At 34.5% G+C, this 19,689-nt stretch overlaps 2 protein-coding genes and 1 pseudogene across 2 annotated transcripts; all 3 read left to right on the top strand.

The window, feature by feature from the left end:
* Window positions 1-1,773: 1,773 nt before the first annotated feature.
* Window positions 1,774-3,660, top strand: LOC120123599. The gene is made up of 4 exons (XM_039142449.1): window positions 1,774-2,735; window positions 3,088-3,158; window positions 3,270-3,473; window positions 3,552-3,660. The coding sequence occupies exons 1-4, from the start codon at window positions 2,630-2,632 to the stop codon at window positions 3,579-3,581; spliced, it is 411 nt and encodes a 136-aa protein (XP_038998380.1). The 5' UTR covers window positions 1,774-2,629; the 3' UTR covers window positions 3,582-3,660.
* Window positions 3,661-5,463: 1,803 nt separating this feature from the next.
* LOC120123638 lies at window positions 5,464-18,323 on the top strand (annotated as a pseudogene).
* Window positions 11,190-16,275, top strand: LOC120123717. The gene is made up of 5 exons (XM_039142539.1): window positions 11,190-12,266; window positions 12,674-13,138; window positions 13,230-14,297; window positions 14,710-14,887; window positions 15,272-16,275. Exons 1-5 carry the CDS (start codon window positions 11,229-11,231, stop codon window positions 16,270-16,272), a joined length of 3,750 nt encoding a protein of 1,249 aa, XP_038998470.1. The 5' UTR covers window positions 11,190-11,228; the 3' UTR covers window positions 16,273-16,275.
* Window positions 18,324-19,689: the final 1,366 nt, after the last annotated feature.

Raw genomic sequence — 19,689 nt, forward strand, 5'->3', positions numbered from 1 at the left:
AGGAGGGCAATTTTGAGTTCCCGACAACTATCGATAAAACAAACATCATATTCAGCATGCTAAAAGGAGTGAATTGAAAATTTTGGGGTCAAACGATCATCAATGATAGTGGTTAGTGGTGATTGATGACAACAAATTACAATAACACAATATCCATTGAAGTATCACTGGAACAAAAATTTCACAATCCGAACCATAACTCTTATACCATTTGTTAGGAATTTAAGAGCAAAAAAAAAAAAACAAAGTAATATCAACATAAAATAAGATATGTATATAAGACGAGATTTAACGTGGTTTGACATCGTATAAAATATTTACTTTATTGTGTACCCATTCCTTTATAGAAACAAATATTTAGTTACCAAGAGTTCTTATTCCATGAAAATTATTGTCTAAAATAAATATTTACCTTATTAAGTAATCACTGAAATTACAATAAAATCTAACTTAATTATCAATTATAATTTAGGTCAAAATATAACATTAATTCATTGTCTAATGCTGATTTTAATATTAATAATTCATTGTCTAATGATAATTTTAATATTAATAAAATGGTTGCTTTGTTAAAAAAAAATCATTTAGAAAGGAAAAATTGGTACATGATAAAAAGAGAAAAGAATGATAAAATTATTCTTTAACGTTTGTACAAATGGTCACTTTGTCTTCTATTTTTTCCGCATTTTAGCCTCTAATGTTTCAAAAAATTTTATCAAAATTGCTAGGTTGTAAATGAACAGAGTGTTTCGGTGAATTGTTCGTAAACCGTTCGTTTATGTTCGTTTGTTAAGATAAATAAATGAACATGAGCAACAAAATTTTATGTTCATTTAATAAACGAACGAACACGAACATAGATGTATTCAGTTCTTTTATGTTCACGGACAAGCTTGGTTATAACCTTGTTTATGAGCTCGTTCATTTATGTTAATGAACGCTCGTTTACCCGATTCTCTTTTTCCTTCTATTTTTTTTACATTGTACATATCGGAGAATATAGTGATTAAATTGAATACATGATAAATGTTGAATTTTAAACTATAGATAAACATAAACGAATACTAAACTAACGCTAAGGAACACTAAATGAACAATAAACAAACATATTCATCAACACGTTCGTGAACATATAAAAAATATGTTCGCGAACATTAAACGAACATGTTTGTGAACAAAAAAATAAACAAATATGAACACCTTCAAAATATAAATAAACGAACACAAACACGATATTAAAAATTTAAACGGACATGAACCAAACACGAACACCTTCAAAAATAAACAAGCGATCACGAACATAACATTATTTGTTCAAACTCGGTTCATTTACACCCCCTAAAAATAGCCTTGTTGGAAAAAAAAATATTAGTTGACTGACGGTCAACACATGTTATTAACTGATATTTTTACATGTATTTAATTATTGATGTGACACATATCAAGTCATCACTTCGAGTGATATAACACATATTATATCATCACTATAGATATCGTGACACATTCCACGTCATCAATATATGTTAATCGATAGCCAAATAACAAGTTCCTTTCAACTGGAGATATTTTGATAGAAAACTAAAACGTTAAAAATTAAAATATTAAAAAGTTAAAATACTAAAAAGTTAAAATTAAAATGATGATTTATACAAATGTTAGAGACAATGTTATCATTATATAAAAAAGGAACAAGAGAAAAGTGCCCAAACATATCATTTTCAAGGGATAGAACTAGGCAGGCCGAAAGGGGCCTATTATTTGTCGAACTAGCAGGGTTTTTATGGCAACCAATGAAGGGGAAATGAAATACCAACGCCCGACGGTGAATATTGCGGGTTTAACGATGAGTCCAAATCCAACCAGTTGCGGCGGCGACGGCGGTAGCAGCAGCGGGGAAGAAGACGGAGACGCCGAGTGGAGAGCTTCCATTCACTCCATAGCCGCCAACACGACGGCCTCTTTCTCTGCAAAAGGCTCCGCGATTACAAAAAGAAACAACCTTTCGACCCCAGATACAGATGATTATGCCGATGAAGCTGATGAAATAGATCAGAAAAAGCAACCCTAGAAGCTTACACGCTATCAACTCAAGGTTCCCTGGAGCTTTTCCCGTGTTTCTATCTTCAGTTTTTATTAGCATTAGCTTATGTGGGTAATTTTTTGAATAATTTGATAAATAGCTACGTCAAAAATATGAACTTTTAGATTCCATGTTAAGTTTTTAGTCCAACTTATGGATTGATAGTTCCCATCAAATTCATTTCCCCCGATAAGTTGGCATCAAATTTGAGTGACGGGCAGGGATTTAAATTGCAAGGTTGCATTGCATTTATCGTGATTGCGGACATAGTGGGTTTTATCACGGGTATCGTCTGTACTGCTATATAACGGCTGTCATTCCAATAGGGGACCGCTATTTAGATCCCTGGCGCCGGGAACTAAAATGGAGCGAATTGAAAGGGACTCGAACTTTAGTAATTGTCTATTCTCAATGTTTAATATCATATATACATTCGATTACAATATATTATTCTGTTTGAACACTTGTCATGCATTGTTCCGTTTGCTAACTGGTTAAAGTCATAAGCAGGCACAAAAGCTTTTGGATGATATTTTAGAGAAAAACTTAATGATTGTGAAGGATTGCAATGTCCCAGATGATGATAGTTTGGTAAATGATATCGGGGTTCGTTTATTTAAAAGTTCTGCTCCCAGGATAGTATTTGACCATGTAGGTGAGTATGTTTTTCGCTCGTTGTCATCTCTTGCTGCAGTTAAGATAACATTTTACAATTTGCTTTTTTTTCAACCTATTCCTTGTCTCTGTTGCTAGTATATCAGTCCCGAGTGTTCGATTCTGGATTCGGAGTTTAGTGAATGGGAAAATAGGGGAAGCCTTTTTCGAGAACAAGTGAAACTTTTGTCATGGATTCTATTCAGTTTTGATGAAAGTTTTACATTTGTTATAGGATATCAGATGCATTGATGATTTATGGTAGATTGGTGTTGATATGGCAATGTGTTTGTGCATTTGGTTTTCTATAGGTTATGGTATTTTAAGTATGTGAATTATTTGTTTGCTGTCAGATGAAATTCAAGGGCCCAGAAGGAAACCAAAAATCCTTCCCGGAAGAGGGATCAATGAGAACTCGAAAGAGGTTCGCTTGTTGTCTGGACATCGCTTTTGTTTCAGTTAACTCTTTTCTTCTCCCTTCTCACTTTGGATGACTCTCTCATAATTTAAATCCGGCTATCATGGTGGCATGCAGTTTAGAAGACAACTACGGTCTATAGCTGTTGACGGAAAAGATATATTGGCTGCTGCAAGAGATGCAAGCCAGAAAGCATTAGCTAGACTAGAAGCTAAAGATGCAGCAGCTAGAGAAAAGGCCGAAAAAGAAGAAGCCAGAATTGCACAACTGAAAAAGATAAGAGGAGAGAGGTGGCTACCTTCAATGGCTAGAGAGATGCAGGTGAATCCCAAGTTCGAAAAGACATTATCTCGGTCACATTTTCAGTCATCTAATCTCCTTTTTCGTTTTCTGGCTCAGTTAAGCAAACGTCCTCGGCAACAGGTATAGGCCGATCACTTGAAGATGTTTAGATAGTTGTTTTTCCGTGATGAATACTACTGATTCGTACTCTAGAATGACAATGCCTCCCGTTCTTCCTCTCCTTTTATGTTACATTTAACTTTTACATGTTCTGTAATGGTCTGTTTTCGAAATAGATCGAGTTTTTTTCGTACATGTAACAACTACAAAGCATTGGATGATTTTGCAAATCATTATATTTTTTAAGCATCAATGAATTAACAGTCAAGTTAACGTCATTAATATTAAATTGTCATTTTCTTTTGAGAGAAAGGCATCATCCATGCTGCAATATTGCCAAGAAAATAAAGGAAACATTTGATCATCCTAGCTATATTACTATCATAGCTACTGTTCATTCATTACAAACTGCATATGAAGGAAACAAGTTTCCTTGAAGCCTGAAACAGGATATAGATATATGAAATGAGAAGTTTACCTAGTCCCGAAACGAGAACGGTATCGATTTCCATTGATTCGGCACATGATATTATAGGTGTGATTATGGCAATCAGGAATTTGAGGGTTTCTCAATTGTTAGGTCTGCAGGTAACCCCTCTCCTCCAGGTTGAGTTTTGTATACCTCTCCCGGATATTAGCATCTCTGGAGAACAAACTCGCAATGAACAAGTACGGAAAACGGAATGGAGTCTTCGTATTGTGGAATCTCAAACGGAGTTTCAAACGCCCAACACCCTTTGAGAGCTTCGAAAGAAGGATCTTGAAGACTTATCGACATGACTTCTGATAGGTTTACGTGATGAGCCGGAACCAAATCCACTGCTTGAACACATGTCTAACTTACACGTAGTTATTATAACCCTACAATTGACACTCACACTGGAGACCTCTATAAAACTTCTCTAGGTTGACTGAGAGACGAGATACGATCTTAATGAAATCTACTTACCTTAATTATTTTCTACGTATTAAAATACACAATCATGAGTACGAATCAAGTTAGTTCAGTGGTTGAAGAGATGATTGTTATTTCTAGATATCTTAGGTTAGAGCATATCATATGTCAAAGGTGTTTGAGCATTCATTTTCGAATGAATTGAGGGTATTTTGAACAGATACTACTTCTATCTTATAATCACTCTCGGATTAATTAAAAGAGAAAATAACATCATTGACCAAAAATGCCTTATAATATAAGATTTTAACCAATTTTTTTTGGATTTGCCAAAATGACCAACTAAATCGCAATGTGATCGATAATTCGCAACGCGATCTCCGGTATCGCAAATCAGTTTCCAGATTCGAAACGCGAACTTGGACTATCGCAATGCGAACTTGGACTATCGCAATGCGAATATGTAAATTGCATTGCGATAGTCGAAGTTCACGTTGCGATAGTCCAAGTTCGCGTTGCGATTTATTCCAAATTCGTTGCGATAGTCGAAGTTCGCGTTGCGATTTATTACAAATTCGTTGCGATAGTCCAAAATCGCAACGACTGGTGGTATTGCATTTGTTTCTTAAGAATTTTCTCTAAAAAGATAATATTCACGCGGACGTGTCGAATACACGTATTACCATGACCACGACCACGACCCGACCCGAGACGAGACGGACGACGGTGACGGCGGCGCGCAAGAGTCCCCCTTGTTCTCTATCACTCAACAAGGAAGTTGGTCATTTTGGCAAATCCAAAAAAAATTAATTAAAATCATATATTATAAGGTATTTTTGGTCTATGAGGTTATTTTTTCTAATTAAAAATACACAATCATCAATGAAAAATAATTGAAATATTTCAAATTGTAAAGAGAAAGGAAAAGAGACCATGACCCACAAAAAAGCCTAGGAAGTTACACCTTAGGCCCAGCAAATCCTAAATTAACCTAATTCCCCCGCAACCCTTCATCATATACTCTCAAAACCCTACTTCCGAAATTCTACATTGGCCGTCGTCGAGTTGAAGAGGAATCAAACCCTCTTCTCCTCAGCGAAAATGAAGTACAATCCACGCGTCTCCTCCTCTCGCCGCAAGAGCCGCAAGGCTCATTTCGCCGCGCACTCGTCGGTCCGCCACGTGCTAATGAGCGCGCCGCTCTCACCCGATCTGAGGTCCAAGTATAACGTCCGGTCCATGCCGGTCTGCAAGGACGACGAGGTCCAAGTTGTCCGTGGGACCTAAAAAGGCCGTGAAGGGAAAGTCGTTCAAGTTTACCGGCGCAAATGGATAGTCCACGTCGAACGCATCAAACGAGAGAAGGTGACTGGTACGACCGTGAACGTTCGGATCAACCCATCCAAGGTCGTGATTTCCAAGCTGAGGCTCGACAAGGACTGGAAGTCGTTGTTGGATCGCAAGGCAAAGGGACGGGCTGCTGCTGATAAGGATAAGGATACCAAATTTTCTGCTGAGGATATCATGCAGAGTGTCGACTAAGGTTGCCTTCTTTTTCATTGTTATGATATGCACTTTTATGTTGCCATTTTTTTGAATTCGCAGCTGTTGGGCATCATTTTTCATAGTTATTTCATGTTATAGGCTTGTTATTTGATGAAGAATCTGGGATTTTGTAGCCTTTGCTAATGCTATATATTGCAATTTTTGTTTTTGTCTTAATTTTGTAGCATGTTCTAATCTTGTTTTGTATAGTAGATCGATGTGCAACAGCCTAATTTAAGGCTAATTTAGGATGATTTTCAACATTAAATATTATTATGTCAATCTAAAAGCTCAATTGTTATATAATTTGTAATAATTTATCTTACAATTGAAAGAAAAAGGTAAAATTTTCGGCTTCAACTGAAAATGTTACCCTCGAACTTAAAAAGTTGCACTTTCAATAAGATTTTCAGTTGCGATTCATGCCGTTTTTAGCCTTGTATTAACAAGCCTAAAATTTTAGGCTCTCTTTTGTACTTTTGATAAAATTTTCAGTTGCGACCAAGGAACGTCTAAACATCGTCAAAATTATCTTCCTTTTACTTAGTGAACACTATAACCAAAGGACCAAATTCTACTATCTCATTGCCTTATGCATGTGTTCTTAGTCACATTTTCAGTACCCATTCCATTAATACTTCTTTTGATCCTCTCGTACCCCTTTCAAGCAAGCTTGATTATACCTCGGTTAAGAAAATGGGCTCTAAATTTGAAAATGGATATTGGGTCAAAAGTCATGATGGCACTCCTCAGGTTAATGATCATGTTGCTCATAGAGTCAGTGCACCCGATGATTTTGTTCCTTCCCATCCTCCCATCACCTTAGACTCACTCTACGATTACATGGCCACTCGTTTTGATGAAGTTCTTCATCATGTCGATAGTCGCTTTGATGTCATGGGAGCTAGTATTGATGCTTTGGAGGCTCATTTTCCGGGCACACTTTCTCCTTTAGGTCCATCTTTATGTTCTCGTCTAGACATTGAGGATTGATCATTTGCATAGTCTATTTTGGATATTTTGTTAGATATTTACTAGTATATTTGCTTAATACATTACATTGATCTATTTGGTTATTATTGGTTATCTTAAGATTATTTTAATTATGCTCTAATCTTGTTTATCTCTTGTAGTTAAATGATTTTGATCTAATAAAAAAGGGAGAAAATTCTAAACAAAATTGTTTTTACCAATTTTTTGACTTTTGCAATTCATTCTTAAATTCCTTTTCAAAGGGAGAGAAAAATGAAAAATATTACTTATAAAAATTTTGACCTCTTCAAAATTTATTTTTAACAAATTTTTATAAAGTGATTTTGTTATATCAAAAATGGAGAGAGATTGACAAATATAATTAAATGATTTTGATATAACAAAGGACTAACTTGAAAATTTTGTAAAATTAATATTTTATTTATCCGATTCAAAATCTTTCAAGTTTGTAAAAATATTTTTTAAGGACCAAAATGTTAAAAAAATAAATTTAAAAATGTTTTTAGAATTCATAAATTTTTAAAATACTTTTGTAAAACACAACAAGGTTAATTTTCAAAGTTTTTGAGCATGGTTTCGAAGCCCCATAGGCAGTAGCTAAAGCGCATTGAATGCGCGGATTTATTGCTTCAAATGGCTCAAAACTCTCTCCAACAATCCCAAACGTATAGAAATCAATGATGACATATAAAATGGGTCTTCAAACAGTCATGAAGAGACAAGAAAGCTATTCCAACAATCAAAGAGCAATTAGAGCCAAATTTGTATTCCATTGTGTGTTTCTTACATAGAACACTATTCCATTCATTGCATTTTTCATTCTAGTGTTCTTGGGTGTGTGTGAGAGCTTCAATTTGCAAACATTTTATCTTTGTGAGGATAATCAAAGTTTGCTTATTTGTAATTTAATTCTTGGGAAGAGTTGAACACTTAAGACTTTGAGGTATAAGTCTTAGTGTTGGGTAAGGTTACCCTTGTCCTAGAAGGTTAGAACAAATTAGTGAATTTGTTGAAATCCTTAGTTAGGAAGGTAAAACAGTGTACGTAGACTTCATTAAGAAAGCTGAACCACTCTAAAATATTTGTGTCATTTCTTACTTTTTGTAAAAGCTTCCAACATTTTTTTAATTGCCAACTCGCCCCCTCTTGGCTATTTTCTTTGATCGATTGACTCAACAGAAAATAACTCGAACCAAAAGTAACTCAAATTTAATTTACCCAAACTTGATTTGAACCAAACATTACCGATTTTAACCTGATAACTGAGTTAGTGTATAGATATTTTATTTTATTTTTAATTATTTATTAATTAAATATATATTAATTATTTATTTGATTTTAACTTTAATTATTTTTATTAATTAAATATCTAAATTTAAAATTCATATACCTAATTGAATATCTAATAATTAAATAAATCTAAATCAAATTTAATATATAATTAATTAATTACTATTTATGATAAAATTAATTTTCCCCATCAAATATTTATTAATTTTTCATTTTCATTTTATACTTAATTTAATAATAATTTATTAATTTAATATCTATTTTAGATTTCATTAATTAATGAACCAAAATAATAAATTAATCTTTAAATAATCTAAATAATAATGTATTAATTCAATATTTCATTTTGGATTATATTACCTCATAATTCAAAATTATTAAATTGGTTTTCAATTTATTTAAATCAAATTATGAATTTAATATTTTACTTTGGAATTACTAAATAACTTTCCAAAACTTTAAATTAATTTAAAAATTATTTTAATTCCAATGCATATAAAAAACACCGTTATTTAAAGTTAATATAAAAATAATTTATTTTTACAATATAAAGGTATCTATTTTAATTTATAATTTAAAAAATAAATATTAAAAAATATAATATCATTTATAAATATATTCAAAATAATATTTATTCAAACATAAACATTATATTATTATTACTTTTAAATTTAATAAAAAAATATTATATTTATAATTGAACGTTAAACATCTAAGTGAAAATTTTAATTGATAATAAAATTTATAATTAAAAAATTTATTTTTTTTAAATCAAATAAATTGCACCACAAACATTTCGGTCTAGATCAATAAAAAAACATCACAAACTATAACATATCTTATAGGTCGAGTTTGAGTTGATTTATAATCCCTAAATAATAATTGAATTTGAATGAAATTAAACACAAATAACAAGATTTAAAAAATACACGTTTTTTTACGAAACTATATCAATAATTCTATATATAATTAATTTGACTCATACTCAACTCAATCCGAATTGACCCGAAAATCTAAAATAGACATAAACCGAAAATAATTGATCGAGTATTGACTAGACCCGAAAATTAATCAATTTGATTTGATATGAGACGAAATCAATCCATTTGATATTGACCTACTCAATACCCGAATCGATCATACTTACTATAGACCCGAATAAAACTGAAACCCAAAATGATCTGACCCGACTTACTATAGACCCACATAAAACCAAAACTCAAAATAACTCAACTTAACTTACCCGAATGAGTCTAAACCCGAAATAAACCGAACTAAAATGACCCGAACCGAAACCACTCCGAATGACCCGTTTACCGCCTCTACATGAACCAAACGTGTTAAATACATGGACATGAACCAAACGTGTTAAATACATGGAAATTGCAGTGCAATGAATGTGTTTCTTTCAGCATTTGTTGCTCAAGTAGCTACCGTTGAACGCTGTCTATATAGCTTCCATTTTGGCCTTAACAAATGCATCAATATGCATTGTGATTTGATTTGTATGCTTTTCAAGTGCATAATGCTTTTAGATTAATTTTCAGTTCTCATGAACCTGTGATTTCCAAGCTCCAAGAGTCATCCTGCACGAATGGTATTTGAACTTCGGAGCTCCAGGAATCATTAAGCATGAATGATATTAGAGCATATTTGACTTGGGTTCTCTTTGCACCGCGCTGCACTGAGTTGCGGCGTTTTGTTTGGTTACTAAGGTTTAGGGGTTTAGATAGAGAAAGGGTGTTCGTATATGATCGATCCCGTTAACTGCCCCCGTCCATCAGCCCACAGTAGGGGATGAAGGCTTGAAACTTAAAACCTAGCATATCTTTGGGTCGAGGCAGTAGCCGGTGAGCTTTAGGGACCGTGTATGATTACTGAGCTTTAATCAGGCTGAGATGATCAACAGCATAGGCTCCTCCGATGCCGAAAGTGTTCTCATTTGTTGGAAACTTTCTGCTAATCTTGCCGACAGCAGCTCCTTTCTTTGGGTTGTTCGGGTAATGCACATAGATGCTTTTATGCTGTCTCACTTGTCTCCTCCGAAAGAACTAGTGCCAAAAGATTGAGAATCTTGCTTCTACTGACTCCGGGTTGTTCGGGTATTTATTGAATTCCATTGGCTCAATTGGGTTTGATCGGCAATGGAGGTCGAGGAGGGGACAAAGAAGACCAAAGATTAGGCTGAATAACTGTGGGCTGATAGTGTGAAAGAGGAGGAGGAGGAGGAAGAAGATGAACAAGCACAAGAAGCGGAGGAAGTGTCCGGCAAGAAAGACGCTTTCTTTATGATGGCGAAAATTACATCAAGAATTGTTGATGAATTTGATATCTCTTTAGCAATAATTGCATGGATTAACATAAAATTAAGGGTAAATTACATATATAATACCTACACTATTAGTTTGGGTTAAATCATAACATTAAGGGTAAATTATATATTTAATACCTACACTATCATTTTTTTTATTTTAATATTTAACATTTACATTTTGTTACAAAATCGTATCTAACGTTTATTTTTTGTTTCATTTTAGTATCTTATTATTAAAAATTTAGCGATATTGTATTTTTTATGGGTAAATTACATTATTCATCAATCAACTATTTTCTCACTCCTATTTTTGTCACTAAAGTACTTTTAAATTACTATTATTTTAATCACTCTAATTTATTTTATTAATAATTTTTGTGATGTTTCATTTTTATTATTATTTTAGTAGTATATAATTAAAATAAAAAATATATTTGAAAGTTAAATAATTAAATTAGAATAATTTAAACTTTAATGATCAAAATAAAAGTGATAAAATAATTGAATAATAAAATGTACCCATAAAAAGACACCCACCCAAACTATCCCTCGAAATTAAAATTTAAACGATTACTTCATTTCATTTCCCCCAATTTTCGATTTTTCGAACCGTCCCAAGCGGGAAAAGTAAAAAGCCATGGAAAAGAAGCTCCGCTCCTCCCTCAAGGCCTCCGCCGAGGACTTCCTCTCCTCCGCCGTGAAACTAACCCTAAAATTTTCAAAGGCGCCTCTCAAATCCCTTATCCATTCCATTCCCGCTTCTTCCCCTCTTTCCTCCACCCTCCCTTCTTCTCTCCACCTCTCCATCTCCGACTCGATTCGTTCATTCCAAAACAAGACGACCCACCGTGAAGCCGACTCCTCCCGGTCTCCTCCCGCCAAGCGCACTCGCCGCTCCTCCCGGAGCTCCAACCCCCAAGACGTTCGAGTTGACGACAGTAGCGAAACCCTCCGCACACTCGCTTATATCACCGGCTTATGCGTTTCGCATCCCCGAGACGTGTTTCAACACTCCGATTTAATCCCATCCGTCCGATCTTTGCACGACAGCCTCGTCGTTTTTGAGTCGGATCCTGTTTTGTCCTATGAAATAGCGTGTTTATGTGAAGAATGGTGGAAACGAGACTTACCGGAAAAGGAAATCCTAATTTCGCAAACGCTGCCGTTTTTGCTCTCGAAGTCGTTAACTATGAAGAAAAAGGTGGATGTCCACCGAGTTTATTCGCTCCGTGAAGCGTTCAATTTATTTGATTTTGAAGACGAAAGCATCGAAGATTTGAAGCTGTTATTAATTCGATGTGTCATCGAGCCTTTGTATTTGAAGACGGAAGAAGGAAAGAGGTTCCTGGCGTTTGCATTTGGGTTAAATTTGCAGTTCTTGAAGGAATGTTTGGCGATGATAAAAGCTCAGATTCCGTTTGGGAGGAAATCCATGCTGGAAGCTTACGGGGAGATTGTGTTTAAGGGATGGAAAGGGGTTGAAGGGGAACTGAAAAGGGAAATCGAAGATGGGTTCTTGATGGGTTTAGTTGAAGGAGCCATACATGCAAGCTCGAAAGGTTTGGGAAGTAGTATTAGAAGGGTTTTAGGTGGGTTTATTAACCAGAGAACTGTTGATGGAGTTGAAAAGTTGCTTTTTAGACTAGCTGAGCCTCTGATTTTCCGGTCTTTACAGGTAGATATTTTCCCTAAAATTTCCGTGTACTTGTCGTGGATGTGAATATCAATATTTATATGGCATTTATTTAGTCTCTTGTCGATGTTGAAAGAACCAGAGAGAGGGAAAATGTTAGGTTATGAAAGCAAATAAGATCTTTTGAAGATTGTAGAATCAACATTTTAATTTAAGAAATAACTTTGCATGATTTTTTTCTTGTATAAATAGTTATGTTTAAATTGGGTTATATTGTAGCTAAAATTTGTAAATATTCTTGCTGCAAATTTCATGGAGGCATGCCTTTTTGGTTAGATATCTTGGCCCTATTAGAATAACTTTTTCTTTGTAAGTTGACATGTTTTTAACTTGGTATTTGGGTGTTTTGGATGAGAACTATTTCATCAAGCTGCGTGGTTCTTTGATAGGTTGCAAATTCAAATGTTCGCCAAAATGCATTGCATTTACTTTTAGACTTGTTCCCTTTTGAAGATCCTGATGCCACCAAAGAGGCTAAAGATACATTGCTGGATAAACAGTTCTTTCTGTTGGAGAAATTACTCATGGATGATTGTCCTGATGTGAGAGTTATTGCTGTGGAAGGCTGTTTTCGGATTCTCCATTTGTTTTGGGAAATTATCCCTCCACCAACCATTACAAAGATGATCACGAAAGTTTTTGATGAGATGGCATATGACGCATGCAGTGAGATTCGGTTTTCCACATTGATTGGCATTGTCTATTTACTTGGCAATCCCCAGTCGCATGAAATTCTTAAAGTGCTTCTGCCCAGGCTGGGGCATCTGATGTTAGATAATGTTCTTTCAGTAAGAGTTGCTATGGTAGATCTCCTCCTCCTTTTAAAGGACATTCGAACTTTCCAATTTAATAAGGTATAGAGTACTTTTCAAATTTAATCTTGCACCAGAAGTAACTTATTTTCCTAAGGTGGGGGTTTTATTGTTCATTGCTTTATTTTTGAAGGTGGTCGGTTTAGAAGTCTTGTTGAATACACTCTCAAATGACCAACCTCCAGTTGCTCAGAAGATCACAAGATTACTTATGCCATCATACTTTCCCGCGAGACTAGCCATTGAGGAGGCATGTGATCGCTGTGTCACACTTATGAAAAGGTCTCCACTAGCTGGAGCAAGGTTTTGTGAGTTTGTTTTGTTAGAAGGTGTATCTCTTAAATCCATGATGGAACTTGTCAAGGTTTTCATAAGTTTACTGTTGTCGAATGCTAAACTTGGTGCTCCGGTTGTTGAGGGTTTACTGGTTGCATCAGCCAACCTTTGCAGTAGTCTAGCAAATGAACAAACTCAGCAAGATTCCCTTCGAGAGTTGTTTTCTGGTGAAAGAGTTAAGCGCTTGTTAGCCGTCGCATCTACTGCTCATGCTAGATCTTCTATTTTTGACATGTTATCTAGCACTGCTTCAGACAATGTAGTCGAGCTCGTTGGAAATTGCATGAGCATAGTCACTGATTGTAGTGATTTATCAGAAAATTTAGAAAAGCAGGCTGAAGTGAGGTCTTCCCACAAATTATTGACATCATGTGTTTCTTTCGATGATATGTTTGAGGCTCTAACAAGGCTTTTGCAAAAAACTGCCTATCGCTGTCATTTTAAATTTGGCACTGAAGCACCAAAACAGAATGTTTCTCCTGCAAAAAGAAAGAAATCGAAGTCTTCATCAAAAACTTCTGTTAAATGGAAACATGTTAGTGGAAAAAAGTCATCCAATTTCAAGGATGATTATTCAGTTGCTATTGGGGTATCGTGGCAGATAAAAGATATGCTTTCTTCTGAGAACACTCGAAAAGCTATGATGAGTGCTCAAGCTTTGGAATTGCCATTCCTTGCTTTAAAGATTATCTCTGAGGTCAGCATCGTACAGTGTGAGTATTATGAATATATGGACCCGTATCCTGTGTTGGCATATACAAGTCTTGCTCTGCAGATGGCCCTTCAAAATGTTAGAGTTAGTAATGCAACTGAATCTGGTACTAAGAAGGATGAACAAATCAAATCATCAGGTCTAATTTCAAAGGCAAGTTACGATTTCGACTTTTCTTGAACTTCAATTCTCATTTTAAAATTTCTTTCTAGCTCTTCCTTCACGGACTTATAACTGGTGATTTGCTCTTGTCTGCAATTCCTCTACAGCCGGATTGGTCTAAACTTAAATGAACTCGAGGGTTCCAGATTCCTTTGCAATGGTTTTTAGTAAATAAGAGTAAAATGTTTTGATTTTCACCTGGTTGAAGCTTGTTAGTAGGATTAAATATTTGAAACAGCTGCAATGTCTTTATCTTTGATATTTAATGCTAGAAATCTCTTCTCCTTAAAAATAAAATTTATAATGTCTCTAGTAAACTCAGGCCACTGATGGGCTGAATGCTTTGTTTATTTACACACACACACGTTTTATATATTAATTTCTTGTGCTAAACTTCTGACGGGCCATGGTAGTCCAGGTAATGGATCACCTGCTTGATTGTACAGATAAACTCTTTGAAGAAGGTGACTCGGAAAAGAATGCGAAATCACTTCCAAAATCTAAACAGAGCAAGAGGGCCTCACGGCTTGAGAAGAAACAGGGAGAACCTCAAACGGATGCTTCTGGCTCTAATACTGATGGTAAGTGATTTGGAAGAAGGCATGCAGAGATTATCTAACGCTGGATGCAAGCATTCATTTTAAAGTGTTAAGCGTGGACATAGAGAAAAGTGCTTTTAATGCTAAGTTTAAACATTTATTAAATCTGAACTGATAATAATCCATTAGGGAAGTTGTGTATGTGGGTTGTGTTTGGACTTGGATAGAAAGATGAGGTACAATATTTGGAAATCTGCAACTATTAACTTGCATTTCTGGATTAGGAGAGACCCCTAACATGAAAATCTATATTAGAATATATACCTTGTATTAACTTCCATTTCTGTGGGCCTTCTTGTGGTTCTGGTCTTTGTGTTTTGGAATAGGTTATGACATAATGCATTGATTTTTCCTATATCCATGTAGGGTCAGTATATACCAAGCAAAAACAGATGTCAAAGAGGGTTACAATGTTCACAACGGTTCTCAAGTTTATTGTCGATTCTATGACAATGGGTTTTGCTCATCGTAACCATACAAGGTGCTTGAGGTTTACGTCGGCATACATTCAGTACATCATCTCTTGCCTAAGGCGGCTATCTACAGATAAATCCCAGTTGAAGGAAGAAAATTCAAAGCAATGTTTTGTGTGTGTGAAGAGCTCTTTCAGCTATGCATTTAAGTTACTGAATCTAGTCCATAATGCTGCCACTGAAGCTTCACCAGCACCGGTGGAGTCTTTTAATCTTGCCAATGACTTGCTTGATCTCATCATCTCGGGTGAATTGTTTTTGGGTTCGAATTATGCCGCCCAACTTGTTGCTGTAGCAAAGCCTTGGCTCCCTGATTTGATTCTGGCACTAGGTTCTACAAGTATGCTTGAGCAGAGTATAGAGAAGCCATATTTGACTGCATTGGAACACATTAAACTCCATTTTCCATCATGGCCCCTAATTTTGGCCAAAATTGAACTTGCCGAAATGAGTGAACATGATCGGGACGACAAGGACAGTCAAGTCTCCGAACCAGAATTCTTCGAGTTCAAGAAACTCGTGGCAATCATCATTTCATTACTAAAGCGAAATCGCAGCATACTCGATGCTATTGGTGTTATCTTCCTTGCTACATCGGTTATAGGGCTAGAAAGAAAGGACCTTGATCTGCTACTTGGACTGTTAAGCTTTGTTTGCCGGAAGTTGATCGGGCAAGAAGACCGCGAATGGCGTGGGCTTGACATGATGCTGGTTTCTCTTCCGGACGTGTATCCTCGTATCGAGAGGGAGATCGGAGAGCAAGATGATGATAAAGATAAGGATGAAGATGAAGACGAAAGCCATAATAAATTAGCTAGTGCCAAAGCATTGCTTGAACCTGTCTGGTTATATCATGTTTATGAAACTCAAAAGTTTTCAGAGGTGGCACAATAGATGGAGTATATAAATATAATACTGTATTGTAACAAGAGCAGATTTTGAAACTCTTAGAATTTTATTAGAGTGCCTTAATAAAGTTTTCATAATGTTGTTTTAAATTCAATAATCATCTTCATTAAAAAGGGTAAATTATAAGATTGATTATTTTCTATTAAGTTTTGTATATTTTTTTTATTAAATTAAAAAAAATAATATTTAGTTTTTTTATTTTTATTTAATTATGATGTGGTTATTAAGAGTTAAATATTGTTAGACATATATAAAATTAAAAAGGATAAATTACACAAATGATTATTAATATTTGAGTAAGTTTTCATTTTCTCCACTGAAATTTTAAAAGTAACAAATTGATTAAGATTATTTTGTAGTACATGTATGAGAATTATCCGAACTGATACAGAACCCCACCGTCCACTGACATAGAAGGAAGAACATCGACAAGAATTGATTAACGTTGTGCTTTTAGGTGATGAGTCTTATGGTGTTTTTGAATCAGAATTGTTCAAAGTTAACCTTTGGTGGAACTTTCCGATAATGCAGAGAGATGCAAAACTTGTCATCCTCTAGTAGAGATGGGTATGGGTCTGGTCGGGCCGGGTTTTTGGTCCACCCAATCCGACCTGAAAATTATAAATCCTCCATCCGACTTGAACCCGATTTGAAAAATATACACCTTTCACCCTGTAATACCCCAAATATCATATTAGGGACTATATTGAAAATATTTGAAATTTAAGATTTAATTGAATAAGTGGTAAAAGATGAGAAAAACGATTTGGAATAGTGTTTAGACTAATTTGTATCAATAGATAAGTTAAGAGGGCATTTTTGTCTTTTTGGAGGGAAAATGAATTTAAAAATATATTAGAGATTTTAAGTAAGAGGAAAGAGGAAAGTAAAGCATTTACTGCTCTTCTCCTTCTCCTTCACGTTGGTATTGCTCTCCTCTCTAGCATAAGGTAAACTTCTCTTAGCTAGTTCTTTCTTTAAATTATGGGTTGATTTGGTAACATTAGGTGTTATGTGAGCTTAAGGAAGGATTAAATAAGATTAAAACTAAGTGGCGATGTTTTATAAGACATTTAAAGAAATGAGTTTTTAAATGACATGTTGATATATGTGTTTTTATTGAGGTTTATTAGTAAAATTGACTTATCAAAGGATTGAACAATAGATTAGAAGCATGAGATATGATTAAAAACATGTTTAGAAAAATGGTATGATTCTTGAGTTGAGATGTTCCATGAAGATGTTAGATGTTAAAGATGGCAAAACGAAGTAAAGTTAGTTGGGTTAAATAAAGAGGAGTTAAATAGTATTGTTGGAGGTAAAAGTATGAGATTAGAGGGGAAAATTAAGTGAAATTAGAGCTGGAAAATGGTAATTCTGGGAAATGGTATCGGTACTATAGAACAATATCGATACTATAGGTGTAAATAGGTAGAAATGGGAAGAACAATATCGGTATCGATGCAAGGGATATCGATACTGATAAGGTATCGATACTAGCAAAGGGAAGTATCGATACCATAGATCCAGAATGTCAAAATGGTATCGATACTGAAAGGAAGTATCAGTACCATAGCATAGTAGTATCGATACTGAGAAAAGGGTATCGATACCAGGCAACACAGAATATAGAAATGGTATCGATACTGAAAGGGGATATCGGTACCATAGTATAGAAGTATCGATACCAGAGTAGTAGTACCGATACTATTGAGCTTGGAACAGCAAAATAGGTTGAAATGGTTATAGAAATTGAAATAATGATATTTTGAATATTCTTAAAGTATAATGTTACGGAGTATATTAACATTGGTATATTATGTATACTTAATGGATACTTGTGTAGATCGGAACCAAGCTCCTGAATCTAGCAAGAAAAGGGGGAAAGATATAGTTGCTAATTAGTCAAATGTCTCTACACCTTCTTAGCGGGGATTACCAGGTGAATACCTTATTGTAAGTATTTGAGATGAGTAACATTCAAATTAGAATGTTTAAATTTATATATGTTTTATAATATTGAGTATGTTATCTTTATATGTATGGAAAAAAAATATTATGAATGAGTTTTAGAGTATGAACTGCTCTAAACTGAATTCATAATTAAAATGCATGAACGGATGCATTAAGGCATGAAATGATGCCATAACTAAAATGCATGAAAGGATGCATTAAGACATGAAAGGATGCCATAACTAAAATGCATGAAAGGATGCATTAAGGCATGAAAGGATGCCAGAACTAAAATGTATGAAAGGATGCATTAAGGCATGAAAGGATGCCAGAACTAAAATGCATGAAAGGATGCATTAAGGCATGAAAGGATGCCATAATTAAAATGCATGAAAGGATGCATTAAGGCATTAAAGGATGCATTAAGGCATGAAAGGATGCCATAACTAAAATGTATGAAAGGATGCATTAAGGCATGAAAGGATGCCATAACTAAAATGTATGAAAGGATGCATTAATGCATGAAAGGATGCCATAATTAAAATACATGAAATGATGCATTAAGGCATGAAAGGATGCCATAATTAAAATGAATGAAAGTATGCATTAAGGCATGAAAGGATGCCATAATTAAAATGCATTAACAGATGCATTAAGACATGAAAGGATGCCATAACTAAAATGCATGAAAGGATGCATTGAGGCATGAAAGGATGCCATGATAAAAATGTATGAACAGATGTATTAATACATGAAAAGAGACCCTAATTAAAATTAATGAATAATTACTAAAGAAAAATGAACGAAAAAAGGTATGTTGGACATACTAAAAATGTTTATGATGATAATATGACAAAAGTTTGGTTTCAATAAGAGTGACTTAACTAATCCTTATGGATGATACAACTTAGTTTGAAGTCAAATAACGATGAGATACTTATGTATACCTTAATGTTCTTTAAAATATTATATCTCACTAAGTAAATGCTTAACGTGTGTTGTTTCCTACGCGTAGGTAAAAGCAGAGGTTAATTGAGTAAGGAGTGCATATGTAGCAGTGGTGCTCATCAATTTAAGGTGGACTCATCAGTGACATCAAGACAATCTAGATTATTTTGGAAAAACTTATTTGGTATGTAATCACAGTATTAACAATGCTTTTAACTTTAATTAAGTAGAACTTATAACAATTTCAATTCAATGTTTTGCTTTATATTAAAATATTATGTTTTCAGAAATCGAAAAACAAATTTTTTTTGGGTTTTTCAAATAAGGAATTGTTATAAAGATGACGTGACATCTGAATCTCGTGTACGGACAAGTATACGGGAGATGGGTGTTACACACCCAATCTGAACTCGACCTGTTTTTTGAGGTAAAATCCAACCCGACCCAAAATAATATATTTATTCAATAAAAATAGGGATTTAATTGAAAAATAATATATGG

This window comes from Hibiscus syriacus, unplaced genomic scaffold (genome assembly GCF_006381635.1).
Source record: "Hibiscus syriacus cultivar Baekdansim isolate YM2019G1 unplaced genomic scaffold, ASM638163v2 tig00110402_pilon, whole genome shotgun sequence".
NCBI lineage: Eukaryota > Viridiplantae > Streptophyta > Magnoliopsida > Malvales > Malvaceae > Hibiscus > Hibiscus syriacus.